Source organism: Thalassophryne amazonica, chromosome 1 (genome assembly GCF_902500255.1).
Source record: "Thalassophryne amazonica chromosome 1, fThaAma1.1, whole genome shotgun sequence".
NCBI classification, from domain to species: Eukaryota; Metazoa; Chordata; class Actinopteri; order Batrachoidiformes; family Batrachoididae; genus Thalassophryne; species Thalassophryne amazonica.
This window is the reverse complement of record NC_047103.1, coordinates 91,999,186-92,024,054: the sequence shown is the minus strand read 5'-3', so window position 1 is coordinate 92,024,054 and position 24,869 is coordinate 91,999,186. Positions and strand designations below refer to the sequence as shown.

At 42.9% G+C, this 24,869-nt stretch overlaps 1 protein-coding gene across 2 annotated transcripts in view; it reads right to left on the bottom strand.

The window, feature by feature from the left end:
- LOC117512550 (glycogen debranching enzyme-like) overlaps positions 1–24,869 on the bottom strand; it is a 279,336-nt gene that overhangs the window by 19,726 nt on the left and 234,741 nt on the right. Inside the window, exon 27 of one of the 2 annotated variants that reach the window (XR_004561327.1) lies at positions 16,809–16,898. Coding sequence is in view for 1 of the 2 variants with exons in the window: in XM_034172666.1 (XP_034028557.1) it covers positions 16,763–16,898 (136 nt within the window). In the remaining variant the exon portion in view is untranslated. Of the gene's footprint in view, positions 1–16,762; positions 16,899–24,869 lie in introns of both variants that reach the window. The other variant, XM_034172666.1, reaches the window with a different exon arrangement.

The following is a 24,869-nucleotide window of genomic DNA, read 5'->3' as shown; positions in this document are numbered from 1 at the left end:
CATGTTTAGCCGCATGTTCTCCTTGAATTGCTGGCTGTCTGAGTGGTGTCCAAAAAATGAGGTGGGCGTCATAGATAATTGGCAAAGCTTCTGGGGAAAACCTGGTCTTGTTAGGAGAGACGGCATCCATCCCACTTTGGATGGAGCAGCTCTCATTTCTAGAAATCTGGCCAATTTTCTTAAATCCTCCAAACCGTGACTATCCAGGGTTGGGACCAGGAAGCAGAGTTGTAGTCTTACACACCTCTCTGCAGCTTCTCTCCCCCTGCCATCCCCTCATTACCCCATCCCCATAGAGACGGTGCCTGCTCCCAGACTACCAATAACCAGCAAAAATCTATTTAAGCATAAAAATTAAAAAAGAAAAAATAATATAGCACCTTCAACTGCACCACAGACTAAAACAGTTAAATGTGGTCTATTAAACATTAGGTCTCTCTCTTCTAAGTCCCTGTTGGTAAATGATATAATAATTGATCAACATATTGATTTATTCTGCCTTACAGAAACCTGGTTACAGCAGGATGAATATGTTAGTTTAAATGAGTCAACACCCCTGAGTCACACTAACTGTCAGAATGCTCGTAGCACGGGCCGGGGCGGAGGATTAGCAGCAATCTTCCATTCCAGCTTATTAATTAATCAAAAACCCAGACAGAGCTTTAATTCATTTGAAAGCTTGACTCTTAGTCTTGTCCATCCAAATTGGAAGTCCCAAAAACCAGTTTTATTTGTTATTATCTATCGTCCACCTGGTCGTTACTGTGAGTTTCTCTGTGAATTTTCAGACCTTTTGTCTGACTTAGTGCTTAGCTCAGATAAGATAATTATAGTGGGCGATTTTAACATCCACACAGATGCTGAGAATGACAGCCTTAACACTGCATTTAATCTATTATTAGACTCTATTGGCTTTGCTCAAAAAGTAAATGAGTCCACCCACCACTTTAATCATATCTTAGATCTTGTTCTGACTTATGGTATGGAAATAGAAGACTTAACAGTATTCCCTGAAAACTCCCTTCTGTCTGATCATTTCTTAATAACATTTACATTTACTCTGATGGACTACCCAGCAGTGGGGAATAAGTTTCATTACACTAGAAGTCTTTCAGAAAGCACTGTAACTAGGTTTAAGGATATGATTCCTTCTTTATGTTCTCTAATGCCATATACCAACACAGTGCAGAGTAGCTACCTAAACTCTGTAAGTGAGATAGAGTATCTCGTCAATAGTTTTACATCCTCATTGAAGACAACTTTGGATGCTGTAGCTCCTCTAAAAAAGAGAGCTTTAAATCAGAAGTGCCTGACTCCGTGGTATAACTCACAAACTCGTAGCTTAAAGCAGATAACCCGTAAGTTGGAGAGGATTATGGCGTCTCACTAATTTAGAAGATCTTCACTTAGCCTGGAAAAAGAGTCTGTTGCTCTATAAAAAAGCCCTCCGTAAAGCTAGGACATCTTTCTACTCATCACTAATTGAAGAAAATAAGAACAACCCCAGGTTTCTTTTCAGCACTGTAGCCAGGCTGACAAAGAGTCAAAGCTCTATTGAGCTGAGTATTCCATTAACTTTAACTAGTAATGACTTCATGACTTTCTTTGCTAACAAAATTTTAACTATTAGAGAAAAAATTACTCATAACCATCCCAAAGACGTATCGTTATCTTTGGCTGCTTTCAGTGATGCCGGTATTTGGTTAGACTCTTTCTCTCCGATTGTTTTGTCTGAGTTATTTTCATTAGTTACTTCATCCAAACCATCAACATGTTTATTAGACCCCATTCCTACCAGGCTGCTCAAGGAAGCCCTACCATTATTTAATGCTTTGATCTTAAATATGATCAATCTATCTTTGTTAGTTGGCTATGTACCACAGGCTTTTAAGGTGGCAGTAATTAAACCATTACTTAAAAAGCCATCACTTGACCCAGCTATCTTAGCTAATTATAGGCCAATCTCCAACCTTCCTTTTCTCTCAAAAATTCTTGAAAGGGTAGTTGTAAAACAGCTAACTGATCATCTGCAGAGGAATGGTCTATTTGAAGAGTTTCAGTCAGGTTTTAGAATTCATCATAGTACAGAAACAGCATTAGTGAAGGTTACAAATGATGTTCTTATGGCCTCGGACAGTGGACTCATCTCTGTGCTTGTTCTGTTAGACCTCAGTGCTGCTTTTGATACTGTTGACCATAAAATTTTATTACAGAGATTAGAGCATGCCATAGGTATTAAAGGCACTGCGCTGCGGTGGTTTGAATCATATTTGTCTAATAGATTACAATTTGTTCATGTAAATGGGGAATCTTCTTCACAGACTAAAGTTAATTATGGAGTTCCACAAGGTTCTGTGCTAGGACCAATTTTATTCACTTTATACATGCTTCCCTTAGGCAGTATTATTAGACGGTATTGCTTAAATTTTCATTGTTACGCAGATGATACCCAGCTTTATCTATCCATGAAGCCAGAGGACACACACCAATTAGCTAAACTGCAGGATTGTCTTACAGACATAAAGACATGGATGACCTCTAATTTCCTGCTTTTAAACTCAGATAAAACTGAAGTTATTGTACTTGGCCCCACAAATCTTAGAAACATGGTGTCTAACCAGATCCTTACTCTGGATGGCATTACCCTGACCTCTAGTAATACTGTGAGAAATCTTGGAGTCATTTTTGATCAGGATATGTCATTCAAAGCGCATATTAAAGAAATATGTAGGACTGCTTTTTTGCATTTACGCAATATCTCTAAAATCAGAAAGGTCTTGTCTCAGAGTGATGCTGAAAAACTAATTCATGCATTTATTTCCTCTAGGCTGGACTATTGTAATTCATTATTATCAGGTTGTCCTAAAAGTTCCCTAAAAAGCCTTCAGTTAATTCAAAATGCTGCAGCTAGAGTACTGACGGGGACTAGAAGGAGAGAGCATATCTCACCCATATTGGCCTCTCTTCATTGGCTTCCTGTTAATTCTAGAATAGAATTTAAAATTCTTCTTCTTACTTATAAGGTTTTGAATAATCAGGTCCCATCTTATCTTAGGGACCTCGTAGTACCATATCACCCCAATAGAGCACTTCGCTCTCAGACTGCAGGCTTACTTGTAGTTCCTAGGGTTTGTAAGAGTAGAATGGGAGGCAGAGCCTTCAGCTTTCAGGCTCCTCTCCTGTGGAACCAGCTCCCAATTCAGATCAGGGAGACAGACACCCTCTCTACTTTTAAGATTAGGCTTAAAACTTTCCTTTTTGCTAAAGCTTATAGTTAGGGCTGGATCAGGTGACCCTGAACCATCCCTTAGTTATGCTGCTATAGACGTAGACTGCTGGGGGGTTCCCATGATGCACTGTTTCTTTCTGTTTTGCTCTGTATGCACCACTCTGCATTTAATCATTAGTGATCGATCTCTGCTCCCCTCCACAGCATGTCTTTTTCCTGGTTCTCTCCCTCAGCCCCAACCAATCCCAGCAGAAGACTGCCCCTCCCTGAGCCTGGTTCTGCTGGAGGTTTCTTCCTGTTAAAAGGGAGTTTTTCCTTCCCACTGTAGCCAAGTGCTTGCTCACAGGGGGTCGTTTTGACCGTTGGGGTTTTACATAATTATTGTATGGCCTTGCCTTACAATATAAAGCGCCTTGGGGCAACTGTTTGTTGTGATTTGGCGCTATATAAAAAAAAATTGATTGATTGATTGATTAGTCCATGGTTCAAATGACGTGTTCAGTACAAATATGAGGCAAACATTTTTCTTCTTCTACTAAGGTGGATTAGAACTTTTTGTGGCACACAGCACCAACTACTGGACAGGAGCAACCAGCAGTCAAAATGACTCGCTAATTTCAAAATGCGGCTCTTTTAAACCAGAGGTACGGTGCCGTACCATGTCAATCATCTGTGTCCAATCAGATTTCAGGGGAGTCCAGTGCAACCCTTACCTCCACCCATGCCAGGAAGTGTTCAACATTTGACATTTCCTGTTTCACTGTTGACTCAAAATTTGGCAGTTCCTGTTTCAGTGTGAACCACACCAGCCCAGGACCTCCACATCCAGCATGTTCACCTCCAAGATCGTCTGAGACCAGCCACTCGGACAGCTGCTGAAACAATTGGTTTGCATAACCAAAGAATTTCTGCACAAACTGTCAGAAACCGTCTCAGGGAAGCTCATCTGCATGCTCGTCATCCTCATCGGGGTCTTGACCTGACTCCAGTTCATCGTCATAACCGACTTGAGTGGGCAAATGCTCACATTCACTGGTGTTTGGCATGTTGGAGAGGTGTTCTCTTCACGGATGATGCAAAGGAGATGTGTTGCACTGCATGAGGCAAATGGTGGTCACACCAGATACTGACTGGTATCCCCCCCCCCCAATAAAACAAAACTGCACCTTTCAGAGTGGCCTTTTATTGTGGGCAGTCTAAGGCACACCTGTGCACTAATCATGGTGTCTAATCAGCATCTTGGTATGGCACACCTGTGAGGTGGGATGGATTATCTCAGCAAAGGAGAAGTGCTCACTATCACAGATTTTGACTGGTTTGTGAACAATATTTGAGGGAAATAGTGATATTGTGTATGTGGAAAAAGTTTTAGATCTTTGAGTTCATCTCATACAAAATGGGAGCAAAACCAAAAGTGTTGCGTTTATATTTTTGTTGAGTATATATATATATATATATATTATATATATATATATATATATATATATATATATATATATATATATATATATATATATATATATATATATATAAACACCAAATAATGAATGTTTTTCCATTCTTTCAATGGAACGAATATTTCACGAGGTGAAAGCTGGAACAAACCATTCAATGAGCTCATTGAATGGTATGTTCCAGCTTTCACTTCATGAAATATTCATACCATTGAGCTCATAAACACCCAGTATTTGTATACTATAACCTGGTATTCACATGTTGGCATTATAGCAGAATTATTGTGATCTGCAGTAGCAGATGGTTGATAATGATGTAGGACACTGCAATTTAGCAAAGTCAGCAAGCCAGAAAATTTACTCAGTTGAAAAGTGCAATGGTGTTTGGCATAATGAACACCAGCTTTAGTTCTTGTTGATTCATCCTCCAACTTTTTTGGGACATTGCAGCTTAATTTCTTTCTATAATGACATGCAAGATTTTACTAGGTGTCTGCACAACGGTATATCACTTGCTTTTGGCTGCTCTCATTGGAGTTCACCACGGCAGCTCGTCCATCTCTATCTCACCCTGTCCTTTGCATCTTCTTCAGTCACACCAACCACATCCCTCAACATATCCATGAACCTCCTCTTTGACATAACTTTTCTCTTTCTGCTGGCTCCATCCTCAACATCCTTCTCCCTATATAATCTGGTTCCATTGTACATGTCAAACCTCGTGATGGCCATGAGAGGAGGCATGAAGCATTGGATATTTTCATCTCAGCCCACTATATGGCAGTGTTTATCCAAAAAAACAAAGGTTTTAACACATTGCCCTTTTCCTGTTTTTTTGTTTTTTTAAAGAGACACTGCCATCTAGTGGGCTTAGAAAAATGCCAACTGTTTCACAAGGCCATCTCAATCTGGCCTGTCTGACTTTGTCTCCAAAATGTCCTCCATTTACTATCTCCCTGATATGCTTATTCCTAATCCTTTCCATCCACTTCACTTCCTAAGAAAGCTGTAGATGTTCAGCACCACCTCCAGCTATGCTGCCTACCTTTTTCCTTAGGCCATCGACTCTAAGCCATACAACATACAAAGTCTCACTATTGATCTGGTAAATGTTCCCTTTCACTCTTTCATGGAGATACCCTTCTATCACAGTCACTCTTTCACACAGTTACCCTTCAAGCAAGACCCACTACTACCACTCTTCTCCAGCTGCTTTACCCTGCCTGCACTCTTCTTCACTTCTCAACCACACTCACCATTACTTTGAACATATGACCCCAAGTATTAAAGTTATCTACAAGTCCTATTACAAGTCCTAGTAGAAGTCCTATTCTCCTTCCATATAGATCAACTTCTTGTACAGCTCGCTATATCAGAATCAGAATTGGAATCAGAATGCCTTTTATTGTCATTATACATTGGTACAACGAGATTAGGGCCATCCAGTTGCAGTGCAATAAAATAGAATAAAAATAGTGCAAAAAAAAAAAAGAGATAAAAATAGTGCAAGAGTATGTATCAAAAACAAGATATAAAAAAAAATTCAACAATGTAGGAAAAAAAATATATACAATTGACACTAGTGCAAGGTGCAGCTAAGATATAAATATATTGCACAGAAATGTATATTGTCCATGGGTGATTGGGTTATTGCACATGGTTAAGATTCCACGAGGAAGATCAGTGCATGATAGAGTTCAATGTGGTTATGGCTTTGGGGAAGAAACTGTTTTTCAGTTTGTTTGTTTTTGTCCTTGTGAGCCTGTAGCGCCTCCCTGAGGGCATCAGGTCAAACAGGGCAGAGCCAGGGTGAAAGCAGTTTTTGGAGATCGCTTTGGCTCTGCTGAGGCAGCGGGAGGTGTAAATGACCAACAAGGAGGGGAGAGGCCGGCCGATGATCTTCTGTGCTGCCTTAAAGTAGACCTGCATTGAAATAAATGCAGTCAGATCTTTGGACCAAAAAATGACTTACATTTACACATAAGATCCTTCTGAATGTAGTAAAGTAAATCTGGAAGCCCAGATCGGTCATTCAACGGAGAAATCTTCATTTAAAAATGACAAATTTACAGCTAACATTTAGCCCTCCGCAAAACTGTCCCTCTCATTATGGACGCTGCCATGGAGCTCTGGGGGCTGCGATTGCCGAGACGTGCGGTGCTGTGGATTTTGCCGCAAGAAGTCTGTCCTTGCAGCAACAGGTGTACCGGCCGCTTCGCATTAAAACAGCGAGCGTAATCTCAGGACTTGTGCCAAGTGTGCTGCAGCTCCATTCAGTAGACAGAGAGGTGATGCCGGTGTTGTGCACTGAAACTGGCACACCGGCTGCAAAGCAGACATGGGCGGTGTGAGTGGCCCGCGTCGGCAGTTAACAAGCTCGTTAACGAGCCCGCAGACTTAATAAGCGCAGCGGAGGCAGAGAGCGGGAGAGGAAGAACGGCGCCCGCTGTCGATGTCGTTGCTGATCTGAGCACACAGATCTGTATCTCACATTCATTGCAGCTTACTTTTGGACGTGTATAAGTAACATTACTAACAGATAAAATCAATTTCAATGCAGGATCGGACTGAAGGCGGGAGTGCGTCGTCTTGTCCCTGACGTCATGGAAATGATACGGCTGTACAAACTGTTTTCACAGAGGGCTAAATTTTAGCTGCAAATTTGTCATTTTTAAACAGAGATTTCTCCGTTGAATTACAAATCTGGGCTTACAGATTTACTTTACTGCATTCACAAGGGTCTTATAAATACATATCAGCTATTTCTTTCTGAAATCTGACCACTTTTATTTCAATGCAGGTCTACTTTAACAACCCTCTGCATTCTCTCCCTGTCAGCAGCTGTGGAGCTGCCAAACCATACTGTGATGCAGTATGTCAGCAGGCTCCCAATGGATGAGCGGTAGAAGGCCAGCAGCAGGTCGGTGTTGAGGTTGTACTTCCTGAGGACTCTCAGGAAGTGTAGCCACTGCTGAGCCTTCTTGAGGATAGAGGAGATGTTGGACCAGGAGATGCAGTCTGAGATGAGAACGCCGAGATACCTGAAGGTGTGGACCCTTTCCACATGGTCGCCGTTGATGAGAAGGGGGGTAGGGTCGGTGTGGTGTTTCCTGAAGTCAATGATGATTTCTCTGGTCTTCCTAGTGTTCAGAGTGAGGTTGTTCTCTGAGGACCAGGCTGCCAGCTGCCAGATCTCCTCTCTGTAGGCAGCCTCATCACCTCCGGAGATGAGACCGACCACTGTGGTATCGTCTGCAAACTTGACGATAAGGTTGTTCTTGTGGGCCGGTCTGCAGTCGTAGGTGTAGAGGCAGTAGAGGAGAGGGCTCAGCATGCAGCCCTGTGGAGAGCCGATGCTCATCGTGTGGGTGGAGGAGAGGTGAGGGCCGAGTCTCACAGTCTGAGGACCATTGGAAAGAAAGTCTTTAATCCAGGCGCATGTGAGAGGGTGGAAGCTAAGAGTGACCAGTTTTGTGGTAAATCTATCCGGGATTATTGTGTTGAAGGCAGAACTATAATCCACAAAGAGCATTCAGACGTAGCTCTGTGGCTGCTCCAGGTGGTTTAGAGCAGAGTGGAGAGCTACGGCGATGGTGTCCTCTGTGGATCTGTTTGCCCTGTATGCAAACTGGTGAGGGTCGAGGTCTGGGGGGAGGTGGTCCTTGATGTGCTGAAGAACCAGTCTCTCCAAGCACTTCATGATTACTGGAGTGAGGGCCACCGGGCGGTAATCATTCAGGCTGGTGATGGGAGACTTCTTCGGCACCGGGATTATGGTGGAGGTTTTCAGGCAGGACGGGATGACTGCTTGGTCCAGGGAGAGGTTGAAGATCCTGGTGAAGGTGGGGGCAAGCTGGTTGGCACACGCTCTGAGCACCTTGCCAGGTACTCCGTCTGGGCCAGCAGCTTTCCTGGGGTTCACTGTGAGGAGCACTCGCCTGACATCATGCTCTTTTACAGTGAGTGGAGTGGTGCGGGGGAACAGGTGGGGGTGGGGGGAGGGCAGGAGCAGATGAGTGCAGCTGGGAAGATCCGAACCGAGCAAAGAAGCCGTTTAGCTCCTCTGCCAGTGGTGCACTCAGGTCCGCTGATGGAGCATCACAACCCCGGAAGTTTGTGATGTCATGTATTCCCTGCCACATCCTCCGTGCATTGTTGCTAGACAGATGGGACTCTATCTGTATCCTGTGGTCTGCCTTTGCTCTTTTTACTCCTCTCTTCAGGTCAGCTCTGGCAGCACTATACAGAGCTCTGTCACCTGACCTGAAGGCAGTGTCGCAGGCCCTGAGGAGTGAGCGGACCTGGTTGGTCATCCAGGGTTTCTTATTTGGGAAAGCCCAGATGGTTTTTGTCACAGTCACATTCCCGATGCAGAACTGAATGTAGTCCAGAACCGTTCCCGTGTGTGTCTCCAGCTCATGATGTTCAAATAGGGCCAGTCTGTCTGTTGGAAGCAGTCTTGGAGTATGGGGAGTGCGTTGTCAGTCCACATTGTAACAGACTTTGTTGTGGGCTCAAGGCTGCGTATGACGGGGGTGTAGGCTGGCATGAGCAGGAGGGAAAGATGGTCTGACTGTCCGAGGTGGGGGAGGGGTATGGCTCTGTATGCAAGTTTGATGTTGGAGTAAACATGATCCAGTGTGTTCTCCCCTCTTGTAGCACATTTCATGTGCTGGTAGAAGTGAGGCAGTACAGTCTTTAAGTTGGCCTTGTTAAAATCCCCTGCTAAGATGTGTACTCCATCTGGGTGAGCCTGCTGCTGTTCGTTCACGGTGCTCAACAGGAGAGAGAGCACTGTGTTTACACTGGCGTCGGGTGGAATATACACAGCAGTGATGATAACAACAGTTAGCTCTCTCGGGAGGAAAAAAGGCCGGCACTTTACAGACATGTACTCTACATCTGGGGAGCAGTGACTGTCTATGATTGTCCCGTTGTTGCACCAGTTATCATACACATAAATACAGAGCCCCCCACCTCTCCTCTTTCTGGAGTCCTGTGTCCTGTCTCCGCGTAGCAGCGTGCGGCCAGCTAGCTGCACGCTAGCGTCGAGTATGTCCGGGTGCAGCCAGGTTTCGGTGATAATAAGCACACAGCAGTCACGAACACAGCGATTTCCAGGGAGTTGTAAAACCAGGTCGTCCGTTTTATGCACCAGGGATCTGGCATTGGAGAGAAACAGGCTCGGGAGGGGTGGCTTGTGTGGTTGTTTGTGTAGCCTTAGCATAACACCAGACCTGCAGCCTCGCTTCTGCTTCTTCTCCCTCCTCCATCTTCGTCGCCTCCCAGATCTGATAACAATCCACGGAGAGCCCGGCGGTCTCGTTATGTTGTCTGGGATGTTGTGTGTGTGGTGAAAGTCGCTCGAAAGAGATATCAGATGTAAATGTCTGATATCCAACAGCGACTGGCGGGTGTACTGCAAGCTCGCAGCACAGATAGTGTCCAAAAATAAATAAAACTGTAGAAAAATAAAAATAAACGAGCACTGAACAGAGAGCTGGAAAGCCGCTGCACCACCTAGGCGCACCGCCATATATGCCTTTTCCTTAGCTTTTGCCACTTCTTACTTCGCCTTACACCACATCTCTTTGTACTCCTGTCTACTTTCTTGATCACTCCAACTATCCCAATTTTTTTTTTTTTTGCCAATCTCTTTCTTCTTATGCTTTCCTGGACATCTTTATTCCACCACCAAGTCTTGTCTTCCTTCTGTGGTAATGTGGTCTTAATCCACTGTCCAGATGTCACACCCTTCCTCGCTGTCACCCTCACCACATCTGCAGATCTAAAATACAGATAATTACTTTAACTCCATGCTTGATGCTGACATACAACCCCAATTCCAATGAAGTTGGGATGTTGTGTAAAATGTAAATAAAAACAGAATACAATGATTTGCAAATCCTCTTCAACCTATAGTCAATTGAATACACCACAAAGACAAGATATTTAATGTTCAAACTGATAAACTTTGTTTTTGTGCAAATATTTGCTCATTTTGAAATGGATGCCTGCAACACGTTTCAAAAAAGCTGGGACAGCGATATGTTTACCGCTGTGTCACATCGCCTTTCCTTCTAACAACACTCAATATCATCCCAACTTCATTGGAACTGGGGTTGCAGTAATAGTAATAGTAATATAGGCTTTATTGTCATTGTGCTTTAAGACATAAAACAAAATTTGCCCTCTGCATTTAACCCATCCTAATTACATTTAGACACAATCCAACCACTAAGAGCAGTGGTCAGCCACAGTCCAGCAACTCCAGATGTAGAAACACTGCCTTGGTCAAGGGCAGAGAAAGGAACAGACCTTAAATAAATATGTTTTTGATTGTGGGATGAAGCAGAGTGTCTGGAGGAAACCCACACAGACACAGGGTGATGTTTGTGGTTGTGTGCTTGGCTGTCGTCTCTGGCTGTCTCAGGGTGTCTCTCTGTCTGTCTCTGGCTTGCGGTGTCACTTTTGTGGGTTGTGCTGGCGTTGATCTGCTGATCATGCAGGCACTGGTTTGCACTCCAAATTCCTGCCCTTTTATAGTGTTCGGTGATGCAGTCATTGCGTCCCGCCGACACCCATGTTGCATTGGGGCCATTCGGATGCCACGTGTTACACACGACACACTCACTGGCCATTTGTGTGACTCAGGGGGGCCACGCAACACACAATGTCCATTCGTGTTACTCGGGGGGCTCCACATGACACACTCTAGGCCATTCATGTTACTCGGGGGGAGCACAGGACACACTTGATGGCCCTTTGTGTTACTTGAGGGGTCACATGACACACTCGATGGCCATTTGTGTTACTTGGAGGAGCCACATGACACACTTGCTGGCCAAGTCACGTTACTCTGGGGAGCCACACGACACATTCGCTGGCAATTCCTGTTACTCTGGATGGGGGGTATGCGACACACTCGTTGGGCATGCATGTTGCACTCAGCCCCCGTTTGGGACAAAGACGGTTGTCATGCAGGTGCATTCCACCTCCTCCATGCCCACCCAGGCCATTCGGCTGCGGTCTGTGGTGGCCAGCCATTGCAGTATGTCGGCCGGACATGTCCAGACTGGTTCGACTGCTGTCAGGGTGTCTAGCTCCATCCCTTTGTCTGGCCAATCGGTACAAGTCCTTTTCTCCTTCCTTACTGTTTGACGTCTTGTACAGCTCACAATATGCCTTTTCCTTAGCTTTTGCCACTTCTAGTTTCGCTTTATGCCACATCTCTTTGTATTCCTGCCTATTTTCTTCACTCTCACCTCTGACTATCCCAATTTTTTTCCCCAACCTCAATTTACTTATGAATTAGTGAATTAATTTTTATTCGGTGCACATACACACATACTTAACAAAAAATCTCTCATACAACAAAAGAAAACAAAAACTCAAACAATTTCCCAGTTTTGTGCAGCCGAAAGGGTTCACCAGTTCCTATATACATATATATGTACACTCATAACAGTAAATACCAAAAAAGAAAAAAAGGACAAGAAAGACAAGCAGAGACAATATAGATTAATCGGTAAACTAAAATATCTGAACACAACAGAACAAAAAGCAGAACAAATAGCAATATAACGCATAGATAAAACAGAAGAACAGTACCAGAAAGTACCAGATAATTTAATACTATCAGAACAGTTATTCCAGATTTTAACACCTTTTACGGAGATGCAGTGACTTTTTACAGTAGTTCAAATCTTTAAGCTATCAAATACTAATGTTCCTCTCAGATGACAACAGGACTCCCTCATTTTAAACAGTTCCTGAACATGTTGAGGCAAGAGTTTATTGTTAACTTTATACATGGTCTGTATCGTAATATAATCAACCAAGTCCCAGAATTTCAAAATGTGTAAACAAGCAAACAGTGGGTTTGTTGGCTCACGATATGGTCTTTTACTTATAACTCTTATAGCTTTTTTGTAACAGAAATACTGGGTTTGTATTTGTTTTATTTTTGTTTCCCCAAACCTCAATGCAGTAGGTCATGTATGGGACAAGCAATGAATGATACAGCGTAACCAATGAATGCTGGGAGAAGTATTGTGCTTTATACAGAATTGTGATGACTTTTGAGATTTTAGATTTAACATAATTGATATGAGTTTTCTAACTTAATTTATCATAGATAAAAACTCCAAGGAACTTTGTTTCGTTTACTATTTCAATTTCAGCATCATTCAATATTAAGTTTCTACTTAAGTTCTTGGGCTTATTTCCAATTATAATACATTTTGTTTTACCCAAATGAAGTTATGAATCAAAACAGTATTTAAATTTTTGTAGTTCTCTCTCCATCATGTCCAGGGGCTGTCCCAAATGATCCCCACTACCAAACACAGTAATGTCATCAGCAAATGTCTAGGAAAGCACTTATGCTTTTCTAGACATCTTTGTTCCACCCCTAAGTCTCCTTGTCTTCATTCCACTGTCCAGATGTCATAACCAGTACCTTCCTAGCTATCTCCATCACCACATCTGCAGTACTTTTCCAGTTACTCAAAACTGCTTTGCCTCCATCCAGTGCTTCTCTCACTGAATTTCACACAACAGTCTTCCTTCTTCAGCTTCCACCATCTGATGCTTTGTTGCATTCTCACTGTCTTCTTTACATCTAAAGTCATCCTACAAGCCATCATCCTATGCTGTCGAGCTGCACTCTCTCCTGCCATCACCTTACAGTCGCCAGTTTCTTTTAGCTTACATCTCCTACAAAGAATGTAGTCCACCTGTGTGCACCTTACTCCACTCTTACATTTCACCCTGTGCTCCCCCCGTTCTTAAAGTATGTATTCACCACAGCCATTTCCATCCTGTTTTTTTTAATCAACTACCATCTGCCCCTCCACATTCCTGTCTTTGATACCATGTCTGCCCACTACATCCTCATCACCTCTGTTCCCTTCACCAACATGCCCATTGAAGTCCACAACTATCACCACTCTTTCACGCTTGGGCACACTCGTTACCACCTCATCGAACACACTCCAGAAATGTTCTTTCTCCTTTGTCTTGCAACCTACCTGTGGGGCATATGCACTGATGATATTCATCATCACCCCTTCAATCTCCAACTTCACACTCATCACCCTGTCAGACACTCGCTTAACCGCCAACACACTGTTAACATACTCTTCCTTTAAAATGACCCCAACACCATTTCTCTTCCTATCCTCACCATGATACAACAACTTGCACCCCCCAACCTATGCTCCTGCTCTTACTTCCCTTCCACTTGGTCTCTCTCTCACACACACACACACACACACACACACACACACACACACACACACACACACACACACACACACACACACACACACACACACACACACAATATTTCTACCTTTCTCCTCTCCATCATATCAGCCAGTTCACTCCTTTTACCATTCATCCTGCCAACATTCAAAGTCCCGTCTCTCACTCCCCCCCACTTCTAGTTTTCCTCTTCTCCTGCTGTCTGGCAACACGTTCTCCTCTTCTCCTTCTTCTTTGCCCAACAGTAGCCCAGTTTCGGCCGGCATCCTATTGGGCAACAGCACTGGTGGTGGTCTTTGTTAACCTGGGCCTTGACCGATCTGGTATGGAAATTCGATTTGTACTCTGCATCTTTATTTTGGCTTGTTTTATACCAGATGCCCTTCCTGATACAACCACACTCATTTATCTGGGCTTGGGACTGGCACTCAGAGTGTATTGACTGCACACCCCATGTGGCTGAGATTTGACAAACTTTAAGATTAACACCTTGGCTCCTTCTACCCTCCTCATGTATCTGAGCTTGGGACTGGCACTCAGAATGCACTGGGTACACAGCTCAAAATGCTTGAAAAAATATTTCAAGCATTTTTTTGATACATATGGCCTACAAATTAGAAAAATATAACTAAAAATGCAGAATAAATACCCCAAATCTCTGTCTGGTTCAATACACACAACCACAATGACAGGGAAGACTGTTAATTTGACAGTTGTCCAGAAGGCACTCATCGACACCCTCCACAAGGAGAGTAAGCCTCAGAAGGTCATTACTGAAAGGGCTGGCTGTTCGCAGATTGCTGCATCAAAGCAAATGCATGGAAAGTTGGCTGGAGAGAAAAGTGCATTAGGAAAAGATGCGCAAGCAACAAGGATGACTGCAGCCTTTGATGTAGGTTATTGATAAACAAAGCAGATGAATGAATTGCGGGAACTTCACAAGTAGTGGACTCAGTCTGGAATTAGTGCATGGCACCTCCATGCACAGACATATCCAGGAAATGCATCACATTCCCAGTGTCAAGAGACTCCTGAACAAGAGACAATGTCAGAAGCATTGGGGCTAATGAGAAAAAGAGCTGGACTGTTGCTCAATGTTCCAAAGTCTTCTTTTTAGAATAATAATACATAGAACTTTATTAATCCCGAAAGAAATTGTTTTGCCAGAGTGCCGAAACAGTAAACAGTGAGAACAGTGAGTACAGCATGTTTATGCAAAATGACTGAAGACACTTGCACAAGATGTTGACAGTATTGCACATAGCTCTGAGTAACTGAAAAACTCTGATCGTTATGCATTCCTTCTGCAGAAGTGGGAGGAGTTATACAGTCTGATTGCCACAGGTAGGAAGGACCTCGTGTGGTGTTCTGTGGAGCATCTTGTGGCCTCAGTCTTTTGCTGAAGGTGCTCTGACGGGACATCAGTATGGCATGTAGGAGGTGGAAGGTGTTGTCACGGATGGTGAGCAGTTTTCTCAGCGTCCTCCTCTCCAACACCTCCACCACAGACTCCAGCTCCACCCCCAGGACAGAGCCAGCTATCCCGATGAGCTTGTTGAGTTTGTTCATGTGAGCTGCCTTCAGCCTGCTGTTCCAGCACACTGCAGCATAGAAGATGATCCTGGAGACCACTGAGGGGTAAAACATCTGCAACATATTTCTGCAGACATTGAAAGATCTGAGCCTCCTGAGGAAGTACAGTCGACTCTGACCTTTGTACACAGCATCTGTATTTATAGTTCACTCCAGTTTGTCGTCTATGTGGACACCCAGGTACTTGTAGTAGTTCACAATGTCCACCTCAGTTCCATTAATGGTAACTGGGTTCAGATGAGTCTTTCATCTTCTGAAGTCCACCACCAGCTCCTTTGTCTTAGATATGTCAAGCTGCAGGTGGTTGAGGCCATTCTGAAGAATTTCTGATGAAAGTAAATTTTGAATTGGAAATCATGACCCGAGAGTCTGATGGAAAAAGGGAGACACCAAGAATTTGAGTTGGTCGAAGTCCAGTGTGAAATTTCCACAGTCATTGATGTTTTGAGGTGCCACATCATCTGCTGGTGTTAGTCCACTGTATTTTATCAAGGTCCAATATCAGTGCAGCTATCTACCAAGAGATTTTAGAGCATTTCATGCTTCCATCTGCTGACAAACTTTATGGAGATGCTGATTTCTTTATCCAGCAGGACTTGGCACCTGTCCACAGTGCAAACCTACTACTAACTGGTTTGCTGGCCATGGTATTACTGTACTTGATTGGCCACATCGACAATATTCCATAGATTCTCTTTGGAGTATTGGCTACAGAAAAATGAGAGACACCAGACCCAAGAACAGAAATGAAATGAAGGCTGCTATCAGAGCAACCTGTACTTCCATAACACATCAGTGGTGCTACAGGATGATTGCCTTCATACCACACAGCACTGATGCCCCAACAAAGTACTGAGTGGATAAATTAAAATACTTTGTCATTTTGTCAAGTTTGTCATTTCTGTATTCTCAATCCTTTTTTTGGACTGATTTTATAAATCCTATTATTTTGAGATACGCATTTTAATTTTTTTTTTTTTTTTTTTTTGGGGGGGGGGGGACTATTGAAAATAATTACTGACGTTAAAATTTTTAAAAAATGCTTGAACAATTTTCAATTATATGAGGTAAGTCTTTCTTTATAGAATTTTCATGTTCTGAAATATATTGAACTTTTTCAAAATGTTCAAATTTTTTGTTTTTTAAATGAACCTGTAATTGTGAGTGTGCTGTGTATGTAAACACTCCTAATGAATGGATGTAGCTGAAGAAAATGTACCTTGGTGTTGCAGGGATTCCCTTGTTGTGGGCAAATTCACTCTCACCCATTTTGTTCATCCAGGTTCCGCAGTTGAAACAATTTCCACCATAGACAAATCCAGTGTTCTGGTCAACTCCAGCCATCACATTGAACCCTGAGCGGATTGAGACATAAAGCTTCAAAAAATTATTAAACAATAAAACACACACACATACACACACATATACACACACACACACACATATATATATATATATATATATATATATATATATATATATATATATATATATATATATATATATACACACACATACACATATATACATACATACATATATATATATATATATATATATATATACATATATATATATATATATATATATATATATATATATATATATATATATATATACACACTCAACAAAAATATAAACGCAACATTTTTGGTTTTGCTCCCATTTTGTATGAGATGAACTCAAAGATCTAAAACTTTTTCCACATACCCAATATCATCATTTCCCTCAAATATTGTTCACAAACCAGTCTAAATCTGTGATAGTGAGCACTTCTTCTTTGCTGAGATAATCCATCCCACCTCACAGGTGTGCCATATCAAGATGCTGATTAGACACCATGATTAGTGCACAGGTGTGCCTTAGACTGCCCACAATAAAAGACCACTCTGAAAGGTGCAGTTTTATCACACAGCACAATGCCACAGATGTCGCAAGATTTGAGGGAGCGTGCAATTGGCATGCTGACAGCAGGAATGTCAAACAGAGCTGTTGCTCGTGTATTGAATGTTCATTTCTCTACCATAAGCCATCTCCAAAGACGTTTCAGAGAATTTGGCAGTACATCCAACCAGCCTCACAACCGCAGACCACGTGTAACCACACCAGCCCAGGACCTCCACATCCAGCATGTTCACCTCCAAGATCGTCTGAGACCAGCCACTCGGACAGCTGCTGAAACAATCGGTTTGCATAACCAAAGAATTTCTGCACAAACTGTCAGAAACCGTCTCAGGGAAGCTCATCTGCATGCTCGTCGTCCTCATCGGGGTCTCGACCTGACTCCAGTTCGTCATCGTAACCGACTTGAGTGGGCAAATGCTCACATTCGCTGGCGTTTGGCACGTTGGAGAGGTGTTCTCTTCACGGATGAATCCCGGTTCACACTGTCCAGGGCAGATGGCAGACAGCGTGTGTGGCGTTGTGTGGGTGAGCGGTTTTCTGATGTCAATTGTTGTGGATCGAGTGGCCCATGGTGGCGGTGGGGTTATGGTATGGGCAGGCATCTGTTATGGACGAAGAACACAGGTACATTTTATTGATGGCATTTTGAATGCACAGAGATACCGTGACGAGATCCTGAGGCCCATTGTTGTGCCATACATCCAAGAACATCACCTCATGTTGCAGCAGGATAATGCACGGCCCCATGTTGCAAGGATCTGTACACAATTCTTGGAAGCTGAAAACGTCCCAGTTCTTGCATGGCCGGCATACTCACCGGACATGTCACCCATTGAGCATGTTTGGGATGCTCTGGACCGGCGTATACGACAGCATGTACCAGTTCCTGCCAATATCCAGCAACTTCGCACAGCCATTGAAGAGGAGTGGACCAACATTCCACAGGCCACAATTGACAACCTGATCAACTCTATGTGAAGGAGATGTGTTGCACTGCATGAGGCAAATGGTGGTCACACCAGATACTGACTGGTATCCCCCCCAATAAAACAAAACTGCACCTTTCAGAGTGGCCTTTTATTGTGGGCAGTCTAAGGCACACCTGTGCACTAATCATGGTGTCTAATCAGCATCTTGATATGGCACACCTGTGAGGTGGGATGGATTATCTCAGCAAAGGAGAAGTGCTCACTATCACAGATTTAGACTGGTTTGTGAACAATATTTGAGGGAAATGGTGATATTGTGTATGTGGAAAAAGTTTTAGATCTTTGAGTTCATCTCATACAAAATGGGAGCAAAACCAAAAGTGTTGCATTTATATTTTTGTTGAGTGTATATGTATATATATATATATATATATATATATATATATATATATATATATATATATATATATAATTCAAAAATCAAAGTCAATTTTATTTATATAGCGCCAAATCACAACAAACAGTTGCCCCAAGGCGCTTTATATTGTAAGGCAAAGCCATACAATAATTACGGAAAAACCCCAACGGTCAAAACGACCCCCTGTGAGCAAGCACTTGGCGACAGTGGGAAGGAAAACTCCCTTTTAACAGGAAGAAACCTATATATATACACACATATACATATGTACACACACACACACATATATATATATATACACCACATATATACATATGCACACACACACACACACACACACACACACACACACACATATATATATATATATACACCACATATATACATATGCACACACACACACACACACACACACACACACATATATATATATATATATATATATATATATATATATATATATATATATATATATATATATATATACACACACACACACACACACAAGGTATGTCAGAAAAGTTCCAGGACTGGGGTCACAAAAGATCTATTTCATACCCAAACTACAAACTACTGGTTTTCCCCTTCAAACTATTCCCCCTGGAGTTTGTAACTGTGATATCCACTTTCTGCAGCCACTGAACTTTCTTCCACATGCTTTTACATACATATCCTCTGTTTCAGGTCATCAAGCAATGAGCACAAGACAACAAACAAACTTGAAGTTTGTGGTCCAGTTGGCGAAAACGCCAACAGAAGCACTGAGATTGCTGCAGCAAGTGTACAGAGATGAGACGATGTCATGCTCACATGTTTGAGTGGTGCAACAGGTGTAAAGAGGGACCCGAGGACGTGGAAGATGATCCCAGGAATGGAAGGCCTTCAACAACCAGGACTGAGGCTAACGTTGAGCGTGTCAGGCAGATGGTGCGTAGTGATCATTGGCTGACTGTTCGACTGATCGCAAATGAGCTGGGCATGAATAGAGACAGCGTCTGGAAGATTATCACTGAAGATTTGAACATGTGGAGAGTGCGCAAAGATGGTGCTGAAACTGATGAACGATGACCAGAAGGATCACTGCATGCAAGTGTGTCAGGACATCCTTGAGCGTCTTGAAACTGAATCAGACTTGTCAGGGAGAGTCATCTCCGGTGATGAGTCATGGATCTTCGAGTACGACCCAGAGACCAAACGCCAGAGTCTTCAATGGAAGAGCCCGAATTCGCCAAGGCCGAAGAAAACCAGGCAGTTGAAGTCCAAAGTCAAAGTCATGTTGATCGCATTCTTCAATGTGAGGGGCATCGTCCACTCGAGTTCTTGCCACAGGGCCAGACAATCAACCAGCATGTCTACAAAGACACTGCAGCGTTTGCTTCATTCATTGCGCAAGAGGAGGCAAAAGTTGTGGCAAGACAACTTGTGGGTGCTTCACCATGACAACGCACCTGCCCACAGTGCCCTGAGGACACGAGAGTTCCTGGCCCAAAAGAACATCACTGTGCTGGAGCAACCTCCCTACTCGCCCAACCTAGCTCCATGTGATTTTTTTCCTCTTCCTCAAGCTCAAGGGGCTCAAGGGAACCCGTTTTGAAGATGTGCACGACATCAAAAATGCAGTGAGGACAGAGCTACAGAGAATCCTGGAAGAATCCTTCCAGGAGTGCATGCAAGCGTGGCAGAGAAGGATGGGAAAGTTCATTAGACTCCAGGGGGATTACTTTGAAGGGGATAACTTGTAGTTTGTTGTTTGGATTTGAAAAAAATTTTTTGTGACACCAGCCCTGGAACTTTTCTGACATACCTCAATATATATATATATATATATATATATATATATATATATATATATATATATATATATATATATATATATATATATATATATATATATATATATATATAAACAGTAAGGAAAACAAGTATTTGAACACCCTACAATTTTGCATGTTCTCCCACTCAGAAATCATGGAGGGGTCTGAATTTTTCATCTTAGGTGCATGTCCACTGTGAGAGACATAATCTAAAAAAAAAAAAAAACATTCCGGAAATCACAATGTATGATTTTTTAAATAATTTATTTGTATGTTACTGCTGCAAATAAGTATTTGAACCCCTTCCAACCAGCAAGAATTCTGGCTCACAGACCTGTTAATTTTTCTCTTCAGGTCAATATATATATTTATACCACTGTCAGTGAGAATTCCATGTCTAACTGGCGTGCATTATTTTCGTGTATACACACACGCAGTTCGGCGAGTTAAATCACTGTAATAATCACTCCGCTCTGGTCGTCACCATAGCAACGCACCAAACAGTTGGCGCAGATCAGCTGTGTTTTGACAAGTGAATGACAGAAACGCGATAAAACATGGATTTCCAAGTGAATTTTAATATAGTTGGCCAAAATAAAATGTTTGAGGAATGGAAAGAGGAGAGCAAACGAGAAGAACAGCAAAAGCAACGGCGTAAAGATTTAACATCGGACGAACTGCACAAGAATGAAGGCGGGAAAGAAGGAGAGAACGGTTCTATCCTTGCGGGCGGCCAAGCGCTCCACATCAAAACAGCGAGCGGAGTTTCTGGACCTGTTTGACAGAGTTTGTCACAGCGCGATACAGCAGAGAGAAAGGAGGGGCGGTGTGAGCGGCCCGCTGCAGTGCGAGCCCACAGACTTGGTAAGTGCTCAGAGACAAAACATAAAATAGTCCCAAATACTCGCACATTTTTATCAAGTTCTGTTAACTTAAATAAATATTTGTGTGTTAGCTCACTGTGTGGGACCGTGGTATAAGCGGATTAAACTACTCAAAGCTGTGCATTACACGGTTTTAATGCCGCTTCGTGTCGTGGTGTTTCAGACTCCGCGTCGTGCATTAAAACCGTGTAATGCACTGATTCTCGTTGTTTAAACCTTACATACATACATACATATATATACATATACATACATATACATATACATACATATACGAGGTCTCTTAGATAATAAACCGACCCTTTTATTTTTTTTTTTAACTATATGGATTTGAATGACATGCGATTACACCAATCATGCTTGAACCCTCGTGCGCATGCGTGAGTTTTTTCACGCGTGTCGGTGACCTCATTTCCCTGTGGGCAGGCCTTGAGTGAGATGTGGTCCCGCCCTCTCGGCTGAATTCCTTTGTTTCACACGCTGCTCGAGACAGCGCGCGTTGCTTTATCAAAATTTTTTCTGGACCTGTGAGGAATATCCGAGTGGACACTATTCGAGAAATTAAGCTGGTTTTCTGTGAAAAGTTTAACGGCTGATGAGAGATTATGGGGTGTTTCTGTCGGTGTAAGGACTTCCCACGGAGCGGGACGTCCTGCAGCGCTTCCAGGCGCTGTCGTCGGCCTGTTTAGAGCTGAAAACATCCTAATTTAAGGCTTAATTCACCCAGGACATCGTGAGAGAACAGAGAAGATTCAGAAGAGGCCGGCATGAGGAATTTATGCGGACATTCCACTGTTTAAGGACATTTTTTTAATGAAAGACGTACGCGCATATTCGCCGAGTTGTTTCCGTGATGACTCGGCAAATCTGTGTGCGCCGCGACAGGAAAAACACCTCCGTGTTGAAAACCATTTGTAGAATTCAGGCGGCTTTTAATGGCTTTCAACAAGTGAGTAACTGAGAAATTGTTTAACAGCTTGGGCATGTTCCAACTTGCCCGTTAAGATTTCCAACAGAGGTGTTTTTCCTGCCGCGACCCCCCGCGGTCGGGTCCAGCCCGACATGCGACTCAGCCCGCACGTTCTTTCATTACAAAATGACCGTTAACAATGGAATGTCCGAATAAACTCCTCATGCTGACTTCTTCTGAAAGTTCTCTGTTCTCTGACGACTTACTGCGTCAACAGAGCCTGAAATGTGGAAGTTTTCAACTTGAAACGGCGAGACGCTGCCGCCTCGAAGCGCAGATCGCCGTCAGGTGCCGTGGACCGTCCTTAAAGCGACACTACCAGACCAAAATCTCTCATCAGCCGTTAAAATTTTTACCGAAAACCAGCTGAATTTATTGAATGGTGTCCACTCAGTTGTGCCTTACAGTTTTGAAAAAATTTTTATCAAACAAAGCAACAGTCTCTGAGCCATTCCTAAACAATGAAAAAAATCGATGAGCGGGTGGACGACTCCTCACTCAAAGACTGCCCACAGGCGAATGACGTAACCGACAGGCGTGAAAAAACTCTCGCATGCCCACGAGGGTTCAAGCATGTCTGATGTAATCACAGGTGATTCAAATCCATATGGTTTTTGAAAAAATAATAAGGTCGGATACTTTTCTAATAGACCTCGTACATACACATATATACATATACATATACGAGGTCTGTGAGAAAAGTATCCGACCTTATTATTTTTTTAAAAAACCATATGGATTTGAATCAGGTGTGATTACATCAGCCAAGCTTGAACCCTCGTGGGCATGAGAGAGTTTTTCACGCCTGTCGGTGACGTCATTCGCCTGTGAGCATGCCTTGTGGAAGGAGTGGTCCGGCCCCCTCATCGGAATTCCTTTGTCTGAGAAGTTGCTGAGAGACTGGTGCTGTGCTTGATCAAAATTTTTTCAAAGACTGTGAGGCACATCCGAGTGGACATCATTCGAGAAATTCAGCTGGTTTTCGGTGAAAATTTTAACGGCTGATGAGAGATTTTGGATTGCTTCTATCGCTGTAAGGACTTCCCACGGAGCGGGATGTCGCACAGCGCCCCAAGGCGAAGTCGTCATCCTGTTTCAAGCTGAAAACCTCCAAATTTAAGCCTCTGTTGACCCAGGACGTCGTGAGAGAACAGAGAACTTTCAGAAGAGGTCGGAATCAGCAGTTTATCCAGACATTCCACTGTTAAAGGAGATTTTTTTAATGAAAGATGTGCAGCCGGATTGGCGCGTCGGCAGGCAGCCAGCACGGCGCGCCTGCCACAGGAAAAACACCTCTGTTGGAAGCCTTAAGGACAAGTTGGAACATGCCCTGCTGTTAAACAATTTCTCAGATACTCACTCAACTGAAAGCCACCAAAAGCCGCCTGGATTTTACAAATGGTTATCAACACGGAGGTGTTTTTCCTGTGGTGGGCACGCATATATATATATGAGAAGAAAATTAATAACCCCCACCCCCTCATGGAATTTTTAACAGAGCAAGGAATTTTCAGCACAGCATTTCTAAACATCTTAGTTTTATTTTGAATGCTTACATTGTTTTACTTTGCACACAGAAATAAAAATAATTTCACAGAAAACAAAAACTAACTCAACATTGCACCCCGTGAGTGAAAACATCTCACATTCTCAATGGAACACCCAGTTTAACATCTGCCACATACAATCAACATATGAATTCAACACTGTACACATTTTGCAGGCAAGTGGATATGTGTTTATGGACAGACAGAGTGCAGGTGTAATGTGAACCTGCTACTAGGGGTGATTGAGAAGTTTTGAGCCTGACCCAGTAAAAGCGGGGTATGTTTCTATGTTGTGTTTTGTCCCTTGTCTGCGTCAGTGGTCAGTATCTATGGCCAGTCCTTTGTGTGTGTCTCTGTGTTAATTATCATTGTGTTCTACGTCCTTGTGTTAGTATTTTCTATGTTCTGTCTCCTGTCTGTGTCTGTCCTCCGTCTGCGGTCATCCTTGTGATCTAGCCTCGGTCTGGGTCTCTATGTATGTTGTCCATGTGTTTAGGTTCTGTGTTCTTCGGTTTATTATGTTATGTTTTCCTGTTTTCACTCTGTTCACTTTTGAGTTCCATGTTGGCTTGTTTTCTTTGTTTTCTTGGTTTTGTATTTGGTTATTTCGTGATTGCCTTTTTAGGTTGTGTATTATCTTGATGTTTTTGGTTTCACTCATCTGAGTTTTTAATCACCTTTGGTATGTTTGTTTCACCACGTCTTGTATCCCAGCTTTCTGTCACACCCACACCTGCCACTAGTTTGTTCATTTGTTCCATTGACTATTTTAGCCTGCACCTTTTCTGTTTAGTTGCCATTTTCTTGTTTTGTACCTCCCACAGTTTCTTTGTGTGTATGTTGATCATCTTTGTCACCT